The following is a 19610-nucleotide window of genomic DNA, read 5'->3' on the forward strand; positions in this document are numbered from 1 at the left end:
ATGCACACTCCACACAGGTTAGAGCAGGACTTGAACCCCGGTCCTCAGAATTGTGAGGAAGATGTGCTAACCAATCGTGGACCATGTCGCAGTTGTGTTGGCTTTGGCCTATATTTAAGTTTTGTGATGATGGGAAACATTGAAGTGTGAGAAACAAAAGAAATCAGGAAGAGGCAAGCTATTTTTCAAATTATTGTAGGCTTAGGGTCTCTCATGCATCACTTTGTGAAGAAAACAACTTTATTTATTTATCAAACTTTATTTGAACTCCCAATTGTATTCATGACAATAATACACTCCCTAGTGTGTGCTGTTTTTTTGTCCACGATGGTGTTCACAATGATGACACTTCTGAAATCAGTGACGTGTTATAATTTCAGATTATAGAAAAACCATGCAATCTGTTGCTGTGGAATTGCTTTGCCACATGAGTCGTATGCATGTCAAAATGACGTGAACCTTTCCACAATAAATAGTCCTTCCCTAGTTTCAATTTTGATCATCTCTGTTTCTGGCAAATCTGGGTCGTGTCTTGATAGTGAAAAATACAAACATCATGGATTAAGAAAATGAGAAAAAAGTTCCCTTCATGCACTAATATATATGCTGTATTGTATAGATATATAGTGTGTGTATCTTTCTTTGGATCATAGCATTTTGTTTTGATTTTTGAGATCTTTTGGCCAACTTCGTTTTGTCAGAGAGGTTCTTTTTAAATGATTTCTTGATTGGATTGGACATATCTAGAGGTACAATATTCAGGATTGGTGGTGCTCAGTCAAAATGAATACAGATTTCCCAAATATTTAATTTGATAATTTAACAATCGGGACAATTTTTTCCACACAACGCCAGGTACCTTTTGAATATATATATATATATATATATATATATTTTTTTTTTTTGTTTTTTTTTACTTAAACGAAATCACCAATTAAGACCTGCATTTTATTTTTACTTAGATTATATTTGGGAGATAGTTCTCTTTCTTTAATGTAACATTGAAATGGGAAAACTGGGAAAAAAATCAATTTGAGAAGTGGAGAGAAATAGTTTTTCATATATATTTTTCTGGTACTATGTTAATGTAATCTTGATAAAATAATGTTTTTGAACCAGTAAGACATACAGAGTAGATGCAAACCAGGGATGGGTAGAAAATTAAGCCATGCGGTAGGTGGAATAGGATTCCTCTTCCGGCCTCCTATTGGCCAGCCATGACGACATTCTATCCCCGGGTCCCCTTCTCCCTCCCTCCCTCCCTCCTTGTTTCGTGTTCTCCTCTCCACTCTCTTCCTTCTCCCTCTATCTGGGTCCAGCTCCCTCCCTTTCCTGTTTTACAGTCATCATCCACATCACTCCTCACTCGCAGCATGTAAGGTAGCCCATCAGCGATCTGGACGTGGCGAAACGAAGCTTTTATTTTCCTCTTTTTTTTTTTTTTTTTTTAACATTTTGCTCCACCAACACAGGTCCATGTGTGAAGCCTCTTGTTTGTCATCCTACAGGTTTTCGTTTTACCTCTATGCTTTGACCTGCAACATCTGCCTCGACATTTTTAGTTCCCTGCTGGATGTGTATTTTTGCAGCACGCTACCTCTGGCCACCGTCTGGATGGCAACACACATGCCCTGCAAGCTGCTATCATTAGCCGTTAGCATCACAAAGAGAGAGTGACAGCAAAACGCCAGTGGTCTGCAAACACTGTGTGTTTTCGTGCTTTTTTTTCCCCCCTTTTGCCGTCGCTCGCCCCAGCTGCTGCCCAGAAGAATCGCACTTGATGACACAAACCACTGACTCACAAATGCATCCATTTAGCCCGTGTTGTTGGGAATGAAGTGACTTTCCATTTAAAGGAGCTGTCTTCCATCTATAGGATGTACAGACCGCTACAGAGCACCTGCTAATGAAGAGACGAAGAGGACCACTGGAGTCCATACTGGGTTTTATTTGCACAGCAACTGGACTTATTTGAGTTAGTTTTTCTACCTCCTCTCTAACAAGTGCCATACTGCCACAGCAAGGTTTCCTCCCTGCTTCTCTTGTGAAAGGATTCCTACTTTTATATTTTGGTTGATTTTGCATTTCAAAGAAATTGTCAGGTTCATTCCAGATACAACCTTCAAATTTGGAAGCCTGTTCCAAAAAAATAGACCTTGATCGCTGAAGGTTTTCATTCATGTTTCCTGAAGGGAATTTTTTTCCACCCTCAGTGAAGTCTAAGAATTAAGGTAAAATAAGAAAAAGGCGGAGTACACGTCCATTACTGCTGTTTGTTGGAGCAGCAACCCACGTGTTGAGCTGCTTTGTTGCTTAGCAACGACATACCGCATTGTGAGTGCAGCAAGTGAGGAGCAGCTTGCAGGTAGAAGACGGCGTTATGCAAGAAACAACTTCTCTTCCTAATTTTTTGACTGTAACCGTGGTGCAACAAATTGTCACTTCTGGACTCTGACAGCGGTGGAATGAGAAGATTGTGTTTTCTCAACATTATTATTATTACTCGTGTTAAGATTGGCTGTACCTGCGGATGTGGTCACACTGTACTCTGACCTCTTAGTCCAGAGTCTTCACGCAGCAGTACTCCACCAGGTGGATGACTACATTTTGCTCCAAGTTAATTTGTTCTCTAACTCATCCGGACCAAGTGGTACATTTTGGACGACACGCTGGAGTCATACGACACCTTAACCCCAAAGAGGGACTGCCCTTCTCCCTTGCCCTCTCCAACCCCGCCACTTTCTCCTGTAGCCTCACCTTTGCCCTCCCCACCTCCTCTTTCGGCCTTGACACCTCCTCTGCAACTTCCAGCAGTGCGAAGGGGAGTGGAGGATGGAGAGAGAACGGAAGAAGAAAAGGCCCAAGGCAGTCAGGCCTCAGCAGATTCCTTCTGCAAAGTGATGGATCTCCTCGGAATGGGACATCGACTCTTTGTCCCGAAGCTGCTGGCGGTGAGAGTGGGCACTGGGAATATTCCACGTTTACCATTCGAAGGAGTGGAGGAAAGGGCTAGTGCGTGAATGTAATCAGCTTCTCTCTTTCCAGCTGATAACCTAATATTTCTATCAGTACTCTGAAGTAATATATTTGTATGGCGGGTTGGGTAAATGTGCGATCTTTTTCTCTAAGGTAAATCCAAGTTGGCACTCACTAATCTAGTTTCCCCACTAGATGGTGGCATTGACGTGTCTTTTGGCATTTGGTGATATTACTTACCCCTTCTAATATCACCGTTAGTTATGCTATCTGGCCAATGATAACAATGGCAGCATTGCAGTAACTTGTGTTGTTTATGACATCCCTTGGGCAGCACGTTGGATGACTGGTGAGCATGTCTGAGGACTCTGGTTTAAATCCAGCCTCACCTGTCTTGATGTTTGCATGTTCTCCCCAATGCCTACGTGAGTTTTCTCCCTTTACTCCAGTTTCCTCCATGTCCCAAAAACATGCATGCTAGATTATTTGAAGACTCTAAATTGTCCATACAGGTAGGTGTGAATGTGAGTGTGAATGGTTATTCACATGTGCCCTGCGATTGGATGGCAACCAGTTCAGAGGGTACTCTCAGAGTCAGCTGGAATTGCCTCCAGCACACCCGTGAACGTAGTGAGGATATGTAGTATGGAAAATGAATGGATGGGTGACATCCCTTGGAATATTTGACTGTTCACTAAGGCACGTTTTATAACCGTTGCATGTGACCTGCCCATTGCAAAGTTGCCAAAGTTCTTCTCAATAAGGAACTGTCAGATGCTCAGGGCATTGTGAGCCGGTGCGATGTCACTGTGAAGCACTCATGTGTTTTCCTGCCGCATCTTTGGCCTCTTCTCACACACTGATCGGCGCAAATCCCACAGGATCACGTTGTAGATGTGCTGGATAATCATCTGACCTGCACTGAAGGGGGAAACTCTTAGTTTGGACTTTGAATTTGAAATAAATCTTGTAAGACCAGTCCTGGAGTTCTAAACTTCAGATTTCATTAAAATTCCTTTGGTCATTGGTGACACGCCTATAATATTGCTAACATGCATAATGGTATTGATTATAGTTGTGGCTTTAAGTGCCACCTATCCTTCAGCGATTACCTCCGTGACCTGACCCTGAATAAGATAGATGGATGGAATAAAGAAAGTTCAGATGTTCTATTAGGCTTTTGTTCTTTTTGTTTGTTTGTTTGTTTCTAGAAGACGTCTGAAAGTCTTGTGTTGACTGGTATTTGGAACTGTTCATAATTTCCTCCACATTGACTAAGGCACAGACGCTGGCAAAGGGGGCAGTAGTAGACTATTTGCTACGATCCATATAACAATGAGTATTATCCATATGTATTATTTTACACTACATTTCCTGGGAATTCAGTTTCCATATTGGAGAAGAATGTAATGGTTTCCTCTGAGGCCGATGTTAGGTAGTAAATTTATGTGTGTGTTTAATAAAGAACACAAAATGTTCACCAAATGCTTCTATGATCCATACGTGTCCATATTCTGCATTTGTCTGTTGCGCTCGATTTATTGCATTTATTTCCTTTGACCTGAAAACCATGAAAAATTAAGGGGGGAAAAAAACAGCTGACTAATATTTGCCCCTCTTTCTTCACCTGGCCCCACCTGTGTCCCTGCAGACATCCAAAGAGGATCTCTTGCAGGCAGACTTTGAAGGGGCTCTCAAGTTCTTCAGAGTCCAGCTCCCCAAACGCTACAGAGCTGCAGAGAACGCCAGACGGCTGATGGAACAAGCTTGCAACATAAAGGTTTGGCCCTTTATAAGCGTGCGCAACAAGCGCCAGTCTTCCTTTCAGACAAGCCTTGACTCCAGCCTGGAATTTGTTTAGCTATTCGCAAAGAACTCAAACGTTACACGGAGGGCTGCTCTTCATTATGATAAGATTTCAAGCATATTCGTTCAATCAAGTTTCATTTTAAATAACTTTCTTTTGTTTTTCTTCAGCTTTGTTGAGCAATATTGTTCATCTTTGACTTTATTCCAGTTTTATCAGATATCGTGTGGCTTCCGTGAATCATGTTTCTAACATTCTTACTTTCATTGCGATTCCGCTATGTGCCCACACCCACTAGCACGTTATCATCCCCCTCTTGACCTTAATGCGACTTCTGGCATTTAGGGAATTTGCTGAGGTCACCACTGACCCAAACTAGTACAGAATGTAATACATTTGGTTGTGTGCGTGTGTGCGTGACTGCGTGTGTGTGTGTGTGTGTGTGTGTGTGTGTGTGTGCATGCGTGCGCTTATGAGAGAGAGAGAGAGAGAGAGAGAGAGAGAGAGAGTTTTCTGAGAATGATGACTTAGATACGAACTCCCCCCCGCAGCCCCTAGACGTTCCCCCTCTCTCCTCCAGTTACTCCCTTGTTGTTTTCCTTGAATCTACATACAGTTAATATTTAATTATTTTTTTTTTATTCTCCAATCCAAGGCAGAAGTGAATTAACTCATTCACTACCGTTGACCGCTGTGAGGCGTCAAATATCGAAATATTGAACAGTGAGGAATGACTGTGAAAGGGTTTTGAGTTGTTGAGATGTAGTAATATGTTTGAAAGGTTTTTTGTGCCGCAAGGCTGTTTGGCGTGTCTGTTGATACAGGACATCGTGTAATGTGTCAAGTCTATCTCTGGTGCGTCAGTAGCATTTTTTTGCTCTCTTATGCGATCCAGTACTGAGTAACATGAAATCTCATTCTTAAGTTTAGCATTTCACTTCCATCAGGGAAAAGAAGTTCTCGTCTTTTACGCACAACCTCATGAGAGGCGTTTTGAATCTAGTTTTTCTTTTGATGATACCTTTTGTGATGTTTTACACATTGGAGCACCCACTGTTTACTTGAGACGAACATTTAGCTTCTGGGTAAAACATGCTAGCTAGGTTGGTTGGGCTTTAAAAGAAAATACATCTTTTTTTGGCCAGCAAAACTTGTCCTCAAAGTACATTTTCTGAAGCCTCTATCCTGTGAAACATTTTCTTTCAACTGTCTACTTTTAGACAAGTCGCTCTTCAACTTTTGAAATAGCAAATTCCCTGTGGGCAATACTAAATGGAGCAAGTTGTTCTGAACGATGACCTGGGAAGAGAGGAGATGGATAAGGAGAAATGAGAGAAAGTTGAGTCTTCCTCGTCCAGAAAACAATGACGGTATTTTTGCTTCAGAATGCTAAGTCAATCCAAAACATCTCGTCAAACAAATACACATTTGACTGAAAATGATTGCAAAATATTAGTTGCCGCAGTGTTTTTGAAGGTAAATATTTGTGCTACTGTGGGATTAAAAAAACTAACCAAACTAAATTTGCATGCTGTCAAGCACATGTTCAAGCAATGGGATTTGTTCTAATTGCTCACCCTGAGGCAATTTTAGCCAATGAGAAGCATTTGCCTACAATTTTAAAGGGGAAACTGTAAACACATATAAACCGAAATGATTCTGCGAGACACCGAAGCTGAATATAAATCTGAATTTGATGTAAAATTGCAACCCAATAAATGTGACAAAACAGCGAATGTTAGATACTGTATGTAAAACAATAAAGGGTTCAGAAAGGAGATAATATAACATTAAGCCCCTCCCCAAAAATGTTCACCTTGACTGTACATGTTCAAGTGGATGTCCAAAATCGGCTGGGAAAGGGCAAGACTACAAGAACAGTGAATTTTTCGTGACGCGTGTATCACAAATAACAGCACCATATTTTCAAATACAGTAACTGTCCCACTGATCCATTTTTACATAAACGTAATTGTGTCTGTGGCTAATCACAGAGAGAGGAAAAAAATTGAGGGGGAAAATCTGGGATCCGCGCCCAACGAATTTGATTCTCTCTTTTCAGTCATCCTCCTTTTTACATGTTTTTCTCTGTCAACGTATAAAGCGGATCAGCTGAACACTGTAAGCTGCTTAAAATAGCGAACGCATTCCTCGCCACCTTGGCTTGATCAGCACTAGTTGTGAGGTGGCTTAGCTTTTTGAGGATTATGGGAAGTATTTGAATTTCTCAGCATCTTAGGCATCCCCGTGGACTGAAGCTAGTTTGATGTTTTATGTATTCAAAAGTCACATGTGCTCAGCTTTCGCCTCATTGATCTTTCCGTTGCTCGACGTTGCTGTCTGCAAGCGTTCAGATTTGTGCACGTTCGAAGAAAATATAGCAAGCTTATGTGAATTGAAGGAACACTGAACTTTGGAAGTATGCTCTGAGTAATACTTTAATCTGTTATGTCAGAAAGATACATTTTAACTAATTATGTCTGACAATTACTACATACTGTAACTCTGACAAGAACAAATTAATTGTTCGAAGCACTTAATTGGCTGCAACACCCATACGAAATTATACAGGTTGCACCAACTTGGTAGTGTAAGACAAATGAGATGGAAAACTGACTTTCTTTAAAGATAGAGTACATTATTTATCACGTGTACATTATACAGCTTCAGTAGTTTGTAGAGCAAAACAAACAGTGGAATTCAGTTATTCCTGTGTATCTATCTGTAAAGTGGGAGGCGCTCCCTCCCCAGGTTGTTTCGGCATCATATCGTCATAATTTCATTGCACTTCACAACTTCCCTTTATGTGCCTCGAGCACAAAACTGTAGTTCTGCTTGCTCGATTGAAAGATCTCAAATGGAGAGCAAAGAATGAAGACTCAGTTAGCGGAAAAGAAGAAAAAGCCAAGTCACCGTCATCCTTTGTCGTGTACCGCGAGTGCCGGGGGGGTGGGTGGGGTGGGAAACAAACAGGTGTGTTGTACCGTTCGCTGGCTTCCCCCGCCACCCTCCGCTCAGTGGGCAGGGCTCAACTCCTGAGAGACTCTTGAAAGCAGCCAGTCGCCTTGCTCTGCTATCAGAGAGAAGCGAGAGCTGTCAGCTGCACTCCTCGCTTTTCTTTTGACGCCTTCTTCCTCATTTCATTTATTTCTTCCGCTTCCTCCTTTGCGGCCGGTTACGAGCGAGCAGCAGCCAGGATGATGCAGGAGGTGTCCATCGTGGTGGCGTACGATGCTCATGTAGTTGAGCGGCCGGGTGAAGAGGACACCCTGGCCCGTTTGGTTGCCCACTCCAGACCTGTCAGGGCACTGCGGCCTGTGGTATGTCTCTTCTCGACTGGTTGTATCAAGTTTTAGGCATTTTTGATTGTGTTGCGATTTAATTTCCGCTATGCGTCAGAATTTCTGAACCAAAAGGAAACTATTGTTCACCTGCTTCTTATATTTTATCATCATTTGGTGTTGTTAATTTGTTGTTTCATTGTTTAACCCTTTGACGTGAGATGGAAACGACAACATTGATATTGTTACAGTTTAACGTTCCTTTGTAAGTGTGTGTTGTTTTCCTCCTAATAGTGTGTTGGATGTTTCCGGTGGCAAAGCTTTGTCAGTCAGTCTTGCGCCAAAGTGAGATTTTTATCCAATTACAATTCATTACATATGAATTTGGAATCAAAAGAGACTTTGTGTGTGAGAGAGAGAGCTGGTTTGTTTGCCTCACATGGCTAATTGAATTCCATGGCCTAGTTTTTCCTGGGGTGTCCACTTTCTTTTGTCCTTATTTCAATATTCAAACGCTTCTGGACTGCCATGGGGGCGAGGCCTCATCGCCATACACACACACAAATATGCATGGGTGTGCACACATGCACACACACTCACAAAATTTAGCAAAATTTCAGTTGGAAGGTGCCATCTCCTGCAGGAACACATCGGTAATCACATTTCCAGAGTCTGAGTCGTACTCAATAAATATTTTGTAATGTGAGAATGCCTGCTTTGGCGCACTGTGTCAGTAGAACCCATTTATGTTGCTTAAATAGTCTAAAGCAAAATTCTGAGCCTTGTTCAAGGAAGCAATGCTTTGCAAATGTAATATGAATGAACAAGGATTTGTTGAGCGATTTAAGGAAAAAAGCTGGCGCAATTTGGAATTATAATTGAAAACCCACCCACATATTTAGAAATGCCAAAACAACTTATGATTCAAATGGTTATTAGAAAGTTAATTGTTATTACTCTAATATTAACTTTTTAATGTGTGAACTTTAATCAGATCAAAGTATGCAGTGCAGTTCTACACCATCACAATACCATACATGTTAAATGCACATGTTTGATGAGAGTGTTCATCAAAACCTAGCATTAGTAAAGTTTTTTTCATTTAAAGTGGGTGTATTTTCATGGTCTTGCTTTGTAGTGCTTTTTTCATGAGTTTTGTACATGTAGGACATTTTTTTGAGATTATTTCTGGTTTCAGGGTGAATTCTTCTTAAATGGGATGTTTTAGCATGGCTAGCACAATCCTTCAGTGCAGGCTTCAAACATACTGTAGGTGCTGCAGTTTCCTACACAAAAACGTTATCACGGTTATCTCTGTTGCCCCTTTTTCACCGCACTGCTGTGCTTGGCGCCATTTGCTTCGTTTTTTAGCGCTCTGTTTCCCACTTCAAATTAGTGCCGCATCAGTGGTCGTGAGAAACCGTGAAAAACACACTGTGCTGAGTCAGTCAGAAAAAGAAACTCGAACAACAGCAATGAAGGAAAACAAGAATCACTCTTGAATTCTTTGTATGTGGTTCTTGGCCATGGAAATGAAACGGCATCATCAAAACATTCGGCAACAGTGTAAGCTAACTTTAGCCTGTGTGTTGATTGGAGTCATTTCGAACAGTCTGTCCTCAGATCTTAGAGTGACGCCATGATGCCAAATCTGCTCAACCGATGAGCAATCCTTTACAGCTGAGCAGGCTTTGTAAATGAGTGTTTCTAAACTGCTGGGTCAGGACCCAAAGTCACTTGGGGACCCATGCAGACCACTAGTAAAAATGGTAGACTTATTCTTGTTGGGATTTTTTTTTTCTTTTTTCTTTTTTGGTCACAGTACAGAGGGGAACAATATCTCACACGGAACATCGTAGGAAAGTGACAAGAAATTATTTTTTTAGCCACAGGTTTACTCTGTCAACGAATAGTGTTGCTCAGTCTTTAGCTGGTGGAGGTCATGGCAAGCAAAATGCCTTTGGCAGTACAGCAAACTCATCAGAAAGAAACATTTAAAAATATAATATACTGTATTTACTGTATGCATACTTGAAGACAGAAGTCCAAGTTAAATTTAAGAAGAATGAGGGGCTGTTGTAAGTGCTTTTTATCAAGTTCGTTTACTTATTCAGAGTGTTAGCAGTGTGGCATTCGTGTAACCCTGGAGAGGAAGGTAGACATCTTTGAAAGAGGTGAACGTTGACTGAGCCCAGCAAAGGGATGAGATGCATGAATACGGCTCTTGCACCTGCGGTTAGATTGCACAGTTTGTCGTCAGAAACTTATATTGCAAAGGCAAAAACTCAAGAGGCCTGTTACATTTGTTTTTCTAACACGCATTTGTGGCATTCAAAGCTTATCAATGTGCAAGGTAACACATTAATATATCCTTTCATATGTTGACATTTCTTGATCAACCTGCGGACACCGAGTTGCCTGTTCTTCCAGTGGAATATGATACAAATTCTCTTTTTCTGTGAGGAAATGGAATGTTGCAGACTTTACAATGTCATTTTTATTTACCTTAATAGGCCCTCCCAGAGGATAATGGATCAGTACACATTTGGAACAGTTAGGCTTAGAATTGGGCTCCAATAATTCGCATTGTCAGCAATTGTGAGCTGGCTTTGGGTGCCACATGGAGACTTTGCACAGTAGCAAGTTGTTAAGAAGTGGAATGAATGAATGAATGCATTTAAGCACAATTCAACAACAATTTCCTCATATTATTATTGTTGTTTTTTTGTTTGCAGAAATATTTAACAGCAGCCCTCAGTGAGTCAGGTGTATGACTTGATAACACAATTGAGACACAGGTTGGTGTCACAGAGAAAGCATGACCAGAATCCCCAAAAGTAATGCCGATGTTGTAACTATGGCGATGTTGTTTCCACACTGGGGGGGGGGATCAAATTACAGCTCACTTGAAGCAGACACACACAAACAGCTCAGTATCAGAGAGTCTTTACTCATTTTCTTTTTTCAGCTGATTTCGTTGAAACATCTCAGTCCATGTATCACTTGCATTTTCTTTCGACAAACTTGGAAGTAAACTCACGTATTGGAGTTCATCATTTCAGGCGTGCTCATCCCTTAGAATCCACTCGGAGCCAAAATTCTACTGCAGGTTGAAGATAAACTGCATGTGTATTTGATGTGCATGAAGTTGCTTTTATATGTAATAAATGATGCGATGTTTGCAATTTACTTCAACCTAATTTAGCCAAATGTTGGGGAACCTTTTCTTCCAACTATGAAGTTCTCAGATGTAGTGACTTGGCATTCTATAACACAAAAATTGATCAAAAACTGGAAAATCCCAACATAACGTAATGAGATAGAGTAGTATAAGTGTGTGTGTGTGTGTGTGTGTGTGGTGTGTGTGTGGGTGGGTTTTGGGTGGGTGGGTGTGTGTGTGTGTGTGTGTGTGTGTGTGTTGTGTGTGTGTGTGTGTGTGTGTGTGTGTGTGTGTGTGTGTGATTATATATATTCAAACATTATTATTATGTGCATACTCTGTTTTGACATTATCTTTCCGCTCAGAACATTGGAAAGAATTGACGTAGCAAAAGTTGAAGACTGAACTGTGCAGCACAAACCACATGACCACAATGATGTCAGAAGCAACGATCACTTTTAAGGGCAACAGTTTGTTGCTTCAAAACACAGTATATTTATATTTTTATAAGCAGCAAGCAGTGAGTGCCAGGGTTGAGTCTCGTCATTTTGGTTTGGTTTATTCCTGCATTTACTGAAGAAAGAGCCTCATAAACTCAAATGAGCACAGATGATAATAACAGTCATGCTCGGTTTTGGTTGACAATGTCAGAGAGATACTAAATTAACATGTTTATTTTTATAGAAGTGGACGGCGTCACTTTGAGGAGTGTTCCTAATATTTTGCCACCTTCATTTACACTTCTGCAGTAGAAGGATTTGTTTTTTTTTTTCCCCCCTTCCACAAATGACCGTTTTGTTTCAAGTTTATGTGGCGTAAGAACACAAGCTAATATTGTGGCTATTCTAAGAGCATTCTTCATTGATCAACTATTGAGCAGCTGGTATAGTTGAAAATATCGTAAATCAATATAGAATTCGGATTTGTCTCAAAAATAAGTTAAATAAGCCGTGTTTTGTGTGACAAGTTGGTGAAATTGGATGTGCGTGGGTGAAATGTGCCTTTGTGTTTTTAGGTTCCGACCAAGAAGCTCAAGAAGTTTGAGAAAGAATATCAGACGCTGAAAGAGAGCCAGCTCCAGCAAGAAGACCCCATTGAGCGATACCAGGTAAAAAAACACAAGCAGTTTTGGCATCTCCAAGTCCTGGAAGGTGGCTACGAGAAATATATTCTTGCCTTTTGTGCAGGAATATTGTTTAAGCATCGCTGTTTTTTTACAAACTTAATATTCCTTTTCACTCGCATTTTTCAAAGTTATAATTAGCTTCGTTACCAAGATTAGAATTCTGTGAGTTTAGCATTCTCAAGTCCTGCTTTTCACTTTGCATGATTCAGACTTAAAATGTGACTTTGATCTGACTGTTGAAGATCTCTCACATCTATTCTTGGTGCTGACAAAGGTCCTCCGCACTTTAAGATGTTATTTGAACGTTCAGACACTGAGGCTGCTGCTTCGGTCTGCCACGTGTTCTAAGTCTATTGGACAGTTTCATATTTTTGTTTTCTCCAAATCCGTCATTATAGCACCCGTTAAATTCATTTCATCCCGAAAAGTAAGGTATTCTGTCATGCCACGATTATTTTTTTTGTTCAAGCAGAACGTGCTTGCTTATTGATAAAAAGTCATAATATAGTAAAAAAGTATGATGCAACTAGTGAGAATTGTCGACTTTTTGAGTGGTGCACATCACACAGCTGGAGTAGAAAGTATAAGACGCTGCTTTTGGAGAAAAGGAAGGAAGCATTTACTTTTTGATACGATGTCAAACTAAGTAGTTTCCTCTTCCGCCAACAGCGAGGCTGCTTGAGACCAAGTTCCTTTTCACTGTTACCACAATCTTTGTTGGGGACATTCCAGCTCCCCATTTTTCTGTGGCTTAGTCTCTCTCCATTTTCTGCCTTTTTCTGCTTTCATGCAATTTGACTTCGTCTTTAGCATTGCTTATCTTGGGTTACGAGCATGACCAAAGCTGGAGGAGAGAGAGAGGGAGGCTGGAAATTGTCGGAGCGAGGGGGGGAAACGCCTATCGGGATCATGGGTTAGTTTAGTTTTTGTGCGGCAGCCTTGATAGCAAGATTCTGGACTGCAGATCCTGGTAAGATTTTTCTACTCTCTCTCTCAAAGGATTTCTTGTAAGAGAATATTGCATAACTTTGTGAGAATATTCATGTGAATCATGAAGCTCTGGTGTACATTTCTCCAATAAAAGTGTCCAAAGTGAAAAGAATTCATCCAGCTGTACTTGAAGAGATTAAAATATGACGTGCAGGCATCTGCAACAGTAGAATCTACCGGCAGGATCTCACTATAATTGCCTTCATTAGACTTGGTTGGTGACAGGAAGCAACAAATTGGACCACAGGAGTGAATCCAAACTACCGCTGTTGCTTCCAGGACCTGATGGTCTCATTAGATAAATGTATCCAGATTCCAAGGAACGCACGTCATTCCCACTATCACTCGTATGTCAGCGCTTGAATGTTAGGACAGAAGTTCTCAGCGAGAGGCAAAAGAGGATTTTGTTGTTGTATAAAAGTTACGTCTGCCATGCACGTGACTTTTGCTTAACCATAATAACAGTCTTGTGTTATTAAGTCATGTGAGAGGCTGTTTAAGGCAGTCATGAGATGCCAGTGAAGCGCTGCAATTGCCACGCTAACGTGATGCTGTTGCCCAGGGATTTGTTTTGGGAGGGCGTCTTTGGAATATTGCTCTCTGGGAAAAAATGTCGGTCAGCAAAAGGCACAGTGAAAAAAAGAATTTGAGAAAAATGAATGGCGACTAAAGACTTTGGGCTCCTTTGTTAGCGAGTTTGTTGTGCGTATTGTGAAAGGGGCATCTAACAAACACGAAATCCTAATATTTTTAGCAGCGGTCATTTTCTCACAGGGAGACCTTATACTGCAGTTAATGAGACTTACCTGTTTTTGTGATCTCCCACGGACGGACGGCCCTTCATATCTGGCCCGTGTTTGTGCTTATAGAGGGAGAACCGCCGTCTTCAAGAGGCCAGCATGCGGCTGGAACAAGAGAACGACGACTTGGCCCACGAACTGGTCACCAGTAAGATTGCCCTAAGGAATGATCTTGACCAGGTAATTGAAATTCTCACATGCAATCTTTCACAAACGCCCAAAGCTAATACTATCATTTAACCGTGTACTATTTAAATTTGAGTTCCCTCCTTTCTGACGGCGCAAAGTGGCCGAATAAGATGCACATTTGTTGTGTAGTATGTTGTTGTGTTTATACGTTTGTGTGCTCGTGCGCATTCAGGCAGAAGACAAGGCTGATGTTTTGAACAAAGAGTTGCTGAGCACCAAGCAGCGTCTAGTGGAGACTGAGGAGGAGAAGAGACGACAGGAGGAGGAGACTGCTCAGGTACGCCCCCCGCCACCAAACACAGCGCTTTCATTCTTCCTTATTGTATCATTTTAACCGGGCCTTTTCCTTTCTCTCTTCCCTCGTCTGCCGTCAGCTGAAGGAAGTGTTCCGGAGGGAGCTGGAGAAAGCCGAGCTCGAGATCAAGAAAACCACGGCCATCATAGCGGAGTACAAACAGGTCGGATATCGTCACTTCGTCACCTGAGGCCTTTGAACACATTCGCATTAATTATTTATAGCATCGCAAATTGTGGTACAGTACTTGAGTGTACATTGTACACTTCAAGCCTCCTCTGTTTACTAAGTAGCTTGGCCTGGGTTTCAGATCTGCTCCCAACTTAGCACCAGGCTGGAAAAGCAGCAGGCAGCAACGAAAGAGGAGCTGGATATTGTCAGGGTGAGATTTTATTGATCCTTTTCATTCACACGGTGGCCGCTGCAAGTTCGCTGTCGTTCTGTGTGGCGCACCCAATTCAAACGCAGTTCATGCAAAATAAGAGCACTCCACCATGTTTGTTGCCTGTAAAACCTGCTTCTTGGGAAACAAGTCAAACTACATTCAGTTTTCTTCTTAAACATGAGGAAAGCATCTCAAAGGATACTAAATAAATGGGAAGTGTGGAGAATGAGCCAGAGATGGGGGTTCATAAAATTCACATCTAAATTGCTCACAAATAAGAATCACAACTGTGTCATCGAGATGTGTTGTTTCCTTTGCATCAATATTTATGGTATCAACGTATACAGTATACGAAAGTTCTGATTGAATGTTCAAGAAAATTGTTAGAAGGACAAATCATGCCGAATCCAACAATGAGGCAGTAACAAGGTTGTGCTCTAGCAGATGGTTTGTGACACTTTCAGATTTCACAGATAACTTTCCCGCAACAACATTTTGAGTCCGTTATCCTCGTGTATGTGTTTCTGTGCAGAGTAAAGTCACGGGTTGCGAGCACTGCCGAGAGCTGTTCAGCGGCCTGGGGTCCCTCCAGGTGTCGTCCCCGGGCCGCGACAACGCGACCTCCGAGCCGTTGGACGAGGAAAAAGATGCACTGAAGGAGCAGCTCAGACAGATGGAACTGGAGCTGGCACAGACTAAACTACAGCTGGTCGAGGCCAAGTGTCGCATTCAGGTGAGCAACAACCCTACGCCTTCATTCTGATGTGGAACGGTGGAAGTCGCACTCACGCGCTGAGCTGCTTCTTGTGACCACACAGGAGCTCGAACACCAGCGAGGAGTCCTGATGAACGAGATCCAAGCGGCCAAGAACTCTTGGTTGAGCAAAACCTTGAGCTCTCTCAAGAGCTCAGCCTCATCTTCGTCCACCTCCTCTTCCCAGAGTCCGTGTTCTCCAAAGGAAGGGCCGGCCTAGAGTTCTTCACGATCGCACACAGGACAAATGCAGTCTTTCCTTTTCTGTCTATCTGGACTGGGACTAGATAGAAGAAGGAAAGGTGAAGCAAAGCAGGACACGGACCTGGCCCGAGTAAATCCAGACAATATGGCCTCCTTTGCAGGTGATGGAGTATCAGTTCTGTTCGCCCCGTTATAGCACTCAAACCTCACTAAAAAGCCGAACGGCTTCTTAGCGAGGTTCTAGTGCTTCGTCGCAGTTATAGTGATTTCATTTGAATTATATTGCAAAAAAAAAAAAAAATTATAAGAAGAATATTGTTGTCTATGATGACGTTATAGCGTATATTGTGATTTGGAGTACTGCAAAGCTACTCTGAATGGGAGTACTGCATTGAACGTTGACCCAACACAGCGTTTGTGTTCTTTCTTAATAGAATTCTAACTTAAAACACTGTCCTAACAAAATGTTTCAAATTAATTCTTGTTTTTTTTAATAACCTTGTACAGTTCGTAAAGAGGTAAAAAAAAAAAAAAAAAAGTTTTGTTAGAAATTTCCTTGTGATCTCTGTAAGCACAGCGTGTTAACCGTTCCGGTGTAGTCGAAACGCTGACGAGCCAAATGGACGTCCTCTTGAGTCGGTTTCACTTCGGCCTCCCCACTCGGGGGTTTTATTGGATTCTGCCTGTCACGCCAATCTGCATTTCACCCATTATCAACACATCCAGTTGGTGCCTGCGAGTATTTCATTTGTTTTCAATGAAAGCAAATTCCTACTGAAGTCAGAATATGTCCGTTGTTCTAAAGAGGACACGTTCTTCCCTTACGTGTTGTTTCCGTCTTTTGATACTTCCATTTTATTTTGAATGATGTAATAACGGTGGCCGATTGCTGCATAGCCCCCCCCCACATATCTCTGCCGTATGTTGGGTTAAGTTGCACTGGTTCAGTATTGAGTTTCAAATCGTTCCCTTTATATTCTCGCGCTCCAATAGCCCTTCTTTATTGCCAAAATCGAAGGCCGCATGCACCAACACCTTGTTTGCGGTTCACCATGTTAAAAATGAGAAATACCTCTGACTGTTGCGGAGCCGGAGAGCGCACAGTTCTCATCGTAAATGGTGATGATACACCACCCACCCCCCACCCCCACACACACACACACACACACTCACTTGAACAAGCCAATTACAGAAAGCAGTTGTAGCTGGTGTGCAGCAGAGAGAGTGGAAATGTTTTTTTAGAAGATTTTTTTATTTAGGAAGAGTATATGGAAAATTTTTGCATGGTGGAGTAGTGATTAGCACCCCAGGCCTTCCTGTGTGGGGGGTTTACATGTTCTCTGTGTACTTGTGTGAGGTGTTTTTTCCCCTCCGAGTACTCTGGTTCACTCCCACGTTCCGAAACAATAAACAAGCATGTTAGGTTATTTGAAACGAAATTGTATGTGAATTTGAGAGTGATAGTTTCTAGTCTACTGTACGTGCCATCCGATTGGCTGTCGGCCAGTCCAGGTTGTACCCGGCCTCTTGCCCAAAATCCGGCATAAATCACCAATTGGATTTCAAAATAAAAGCATTAGTTCATGTCAGTTAGCAGGCGCATTATACTCCGTCTTCAGTGCCAACAATTTGTTTTTTACCCCGGCTGCTGTCCGCCTTTTGGACTGCGTGCGAACATGCGTGCGTTGGCTCAACGAGACTTGGAATCTTTTCCGTTGGCTGCCTTTTTGGTGCCACGCCATGGCAGCCTCACTGGTCCCATTGGGTCCTGGCGGACGCCCACTCGGTCAAGCGGCCGAACTGGACCAATTGCACGAAAGTGGGGGAAGACGCCGATGTTTCCGTTAACATTCCTACTGCTTTTTCCATGATGTGACCATCCCGACAACGTTTTGGGCCAGACCCTCGCCATTTACATACACTAACACAAACATGACTATACGATTTGGGTTGGTTTAAAACTTCATAATGATTTTAGCTGAGAATTGTTGTTCCAGATAGGATGGTTGCCAGTTTATCCTTCACTCTGACTGTTCACATTGAGAGGCGATTGTTAAGTCACTGTCTGATCTGTATTAATAAATGTCATGGCTTCTATTCATTTTGACTTTTTATTCAAGTTCTATTTCCCGTTCATGGAAACGTATCGGTTGTTCATTTCCAATGCTTGCAAACCGAACGGGGCTTTGTTCATCTTTACCTGAAGACTGAAGAGGCTTCAACAAACAAAGAGTGTCACCCAAGGTGTGTCGTGCTGATAACGTTTGTGTAATTACTGAGAGCGTCTGTGGGGGTTCTTGTCACGATGATGTCATTCTGGGCTCAACTAGTTTCTAATGTAACAGGGCCATGTGAAAATATATGTGCATTAGTAGATCTTGGAGGAAAGTCACTGTTAGTGTAGTTGTACATTTCCCTAACTTTGGTGCAGACAGTGTGGGTTCACTTGCCACTGAGTGCTTGTGTGGATGAGCCCTGCGCCTGACTGTCATCCAGTTCAGGTTTTAGTCCACCATTTGCCCGAAGTCAGCTGGGATGGGCTGAAGGATTATCGCAATTGAGAATGAAGAATACTTTTGGTTTCAAGTTGGGCGCAAAAACACACAACTGGACCCACAATGTATGACTGTTGGGTCGCTTGAGGTTTGTTAAGCCTCGTCTCCAAAAACACACTCTTCAGTTTTTCTTTGCTCCACAAAACTAGTCGGCAAACACGATAATGAGCCACCAGGGGCAGCAAGGCCTTCTTTGCTGGACTAAACACACTAATAATCTACATTTACAATTAGACCTGTGTTCAATGAAATTGTAGTAATTTATTCACTGCTGCCAGTATGAATGTTAAGAATTTTTGTTAAATCAGATTTCAGCCTGTGTGGTGTTATGTTGCATTTTTCGTTTTGTTTTTTAGTATATAGAATTGATGTTTTCGATAGAGCTCGTGCACCTACGTGATAAAATCATGTGGTTTTTGTTTACGTCGCCATATTGTCGGTCACGCAAAGCGTTGTTGCAAGTTAATTTCCTTGAGACGAAACGGAAATGTCTCATAGCACGACAATTCAGAGTTTTGTCCGATACCGTTAGACATTTAGAAGGCGATAATAAACGAAGGTACATGGAAAAATTAGATAAACTTGGCAGGACCCGTATTTAATGCTGAAGTCGATGTTTCCGCCGATGAGAAATTGGACTGTAAACCCACTTCGGCTTGTCTTGGACAACTGGATCTACACATGTATCTGGTGAGTAAGTTGTCAGGATTTACACGGAAAAGTTTGAAAGCGTATAGAAGTCTGGACGCATATGAATACTTTGTTGGTAGGTCGTTTCACAATCAAGAATAAATCCCACATAGTGATGGAGCTACTCATATTTTTTCAATACAAATAAATGACCCCTGGTTTTACACAAACTCGCATTCATTCACAATGACTGGGGGAGAAATTTAGGACAGGGAATCGGCCCCTCCGTACACAGAAGCGTATTGCGGCCACACGCTTACCTCCGTAAACCTCTCTGCGACAGATGGTTTATTTTCTGTTTTTTAAATATGCCTTGTTCTCAAATGGGCCAACTTGGCATCATAAATACTTCTTGGGAATTTGAGATTGAGAACAATAATTCCTACCTAAAATGAAAT

The 19610-nt window shown here is 41.9% G+C and overlaps 1 protein-coding gene across 4 annotated transcripts in view; it reads left to right on the forward strand.

The window, feature by feature from the left end:
* rabgap1l (RAB GTPase activating protein 1-like) overlaps positions 1-18068 on the forward strand; it is an 89999-nt gene extending 71931 nt beyond the window's left edge. For 3 of the 4 annotated variants that reach the window (XM_061825201.1, XM_061825202.1, XM_061825203.1), the window contains 8 exons: positions 4628-4756; positions 12240-12332; positions 14210-14320; positions 14502-14606; positions 14704-14787; positions 14935-15006; positions 15542-15742; positions 15828-18068. In XM_061825201.1, the coding sequence (XP_061681185.1) occupies positions 4628-4756; positions 12240-12332; positions 14210-14320; positions 14502-14606; positions 14704-14787; positions 14935-15006; positions 15542-15742; positions 15828-15983 (951 nt within the window). In that variant the 3' untranslated portion in view covers positions 15984-18068. Of the gene's footprint in view, positions 1-4627; positions 4757-7846; positions 8104-12239; positions 12333-14209; positions 14321-14501; positions 14607-14703; positions 14788-14934; positions 15007-15541; positions 15743-15827 lie in introns of those variants that run through there. The other variant, XM_061825204.1, reaches the window with a different exon arrangement.
* The last annotated feature ends 1542 nt before the right edge of the window (positions 18069-19610 follow it).

The sequence above is a fragment of the Syngnathoides biaculeatus genome, chromosome 7, assembly GCF_019802595.1.
Source record: "Syngnathoides biaculeatus isolate LvHL_M chromosome 7, ASM1980259v1, whole genome shotgun sequence".
In the NCBI taxonomy this organism is placed as follows: domain Eukaryota; kingdom Metazoa; phylum Chordata; class Actinopteri; order Syngnathiformes; family Syngnathidae; genus Syngnathoides; species Syngnathoides biaculeatus.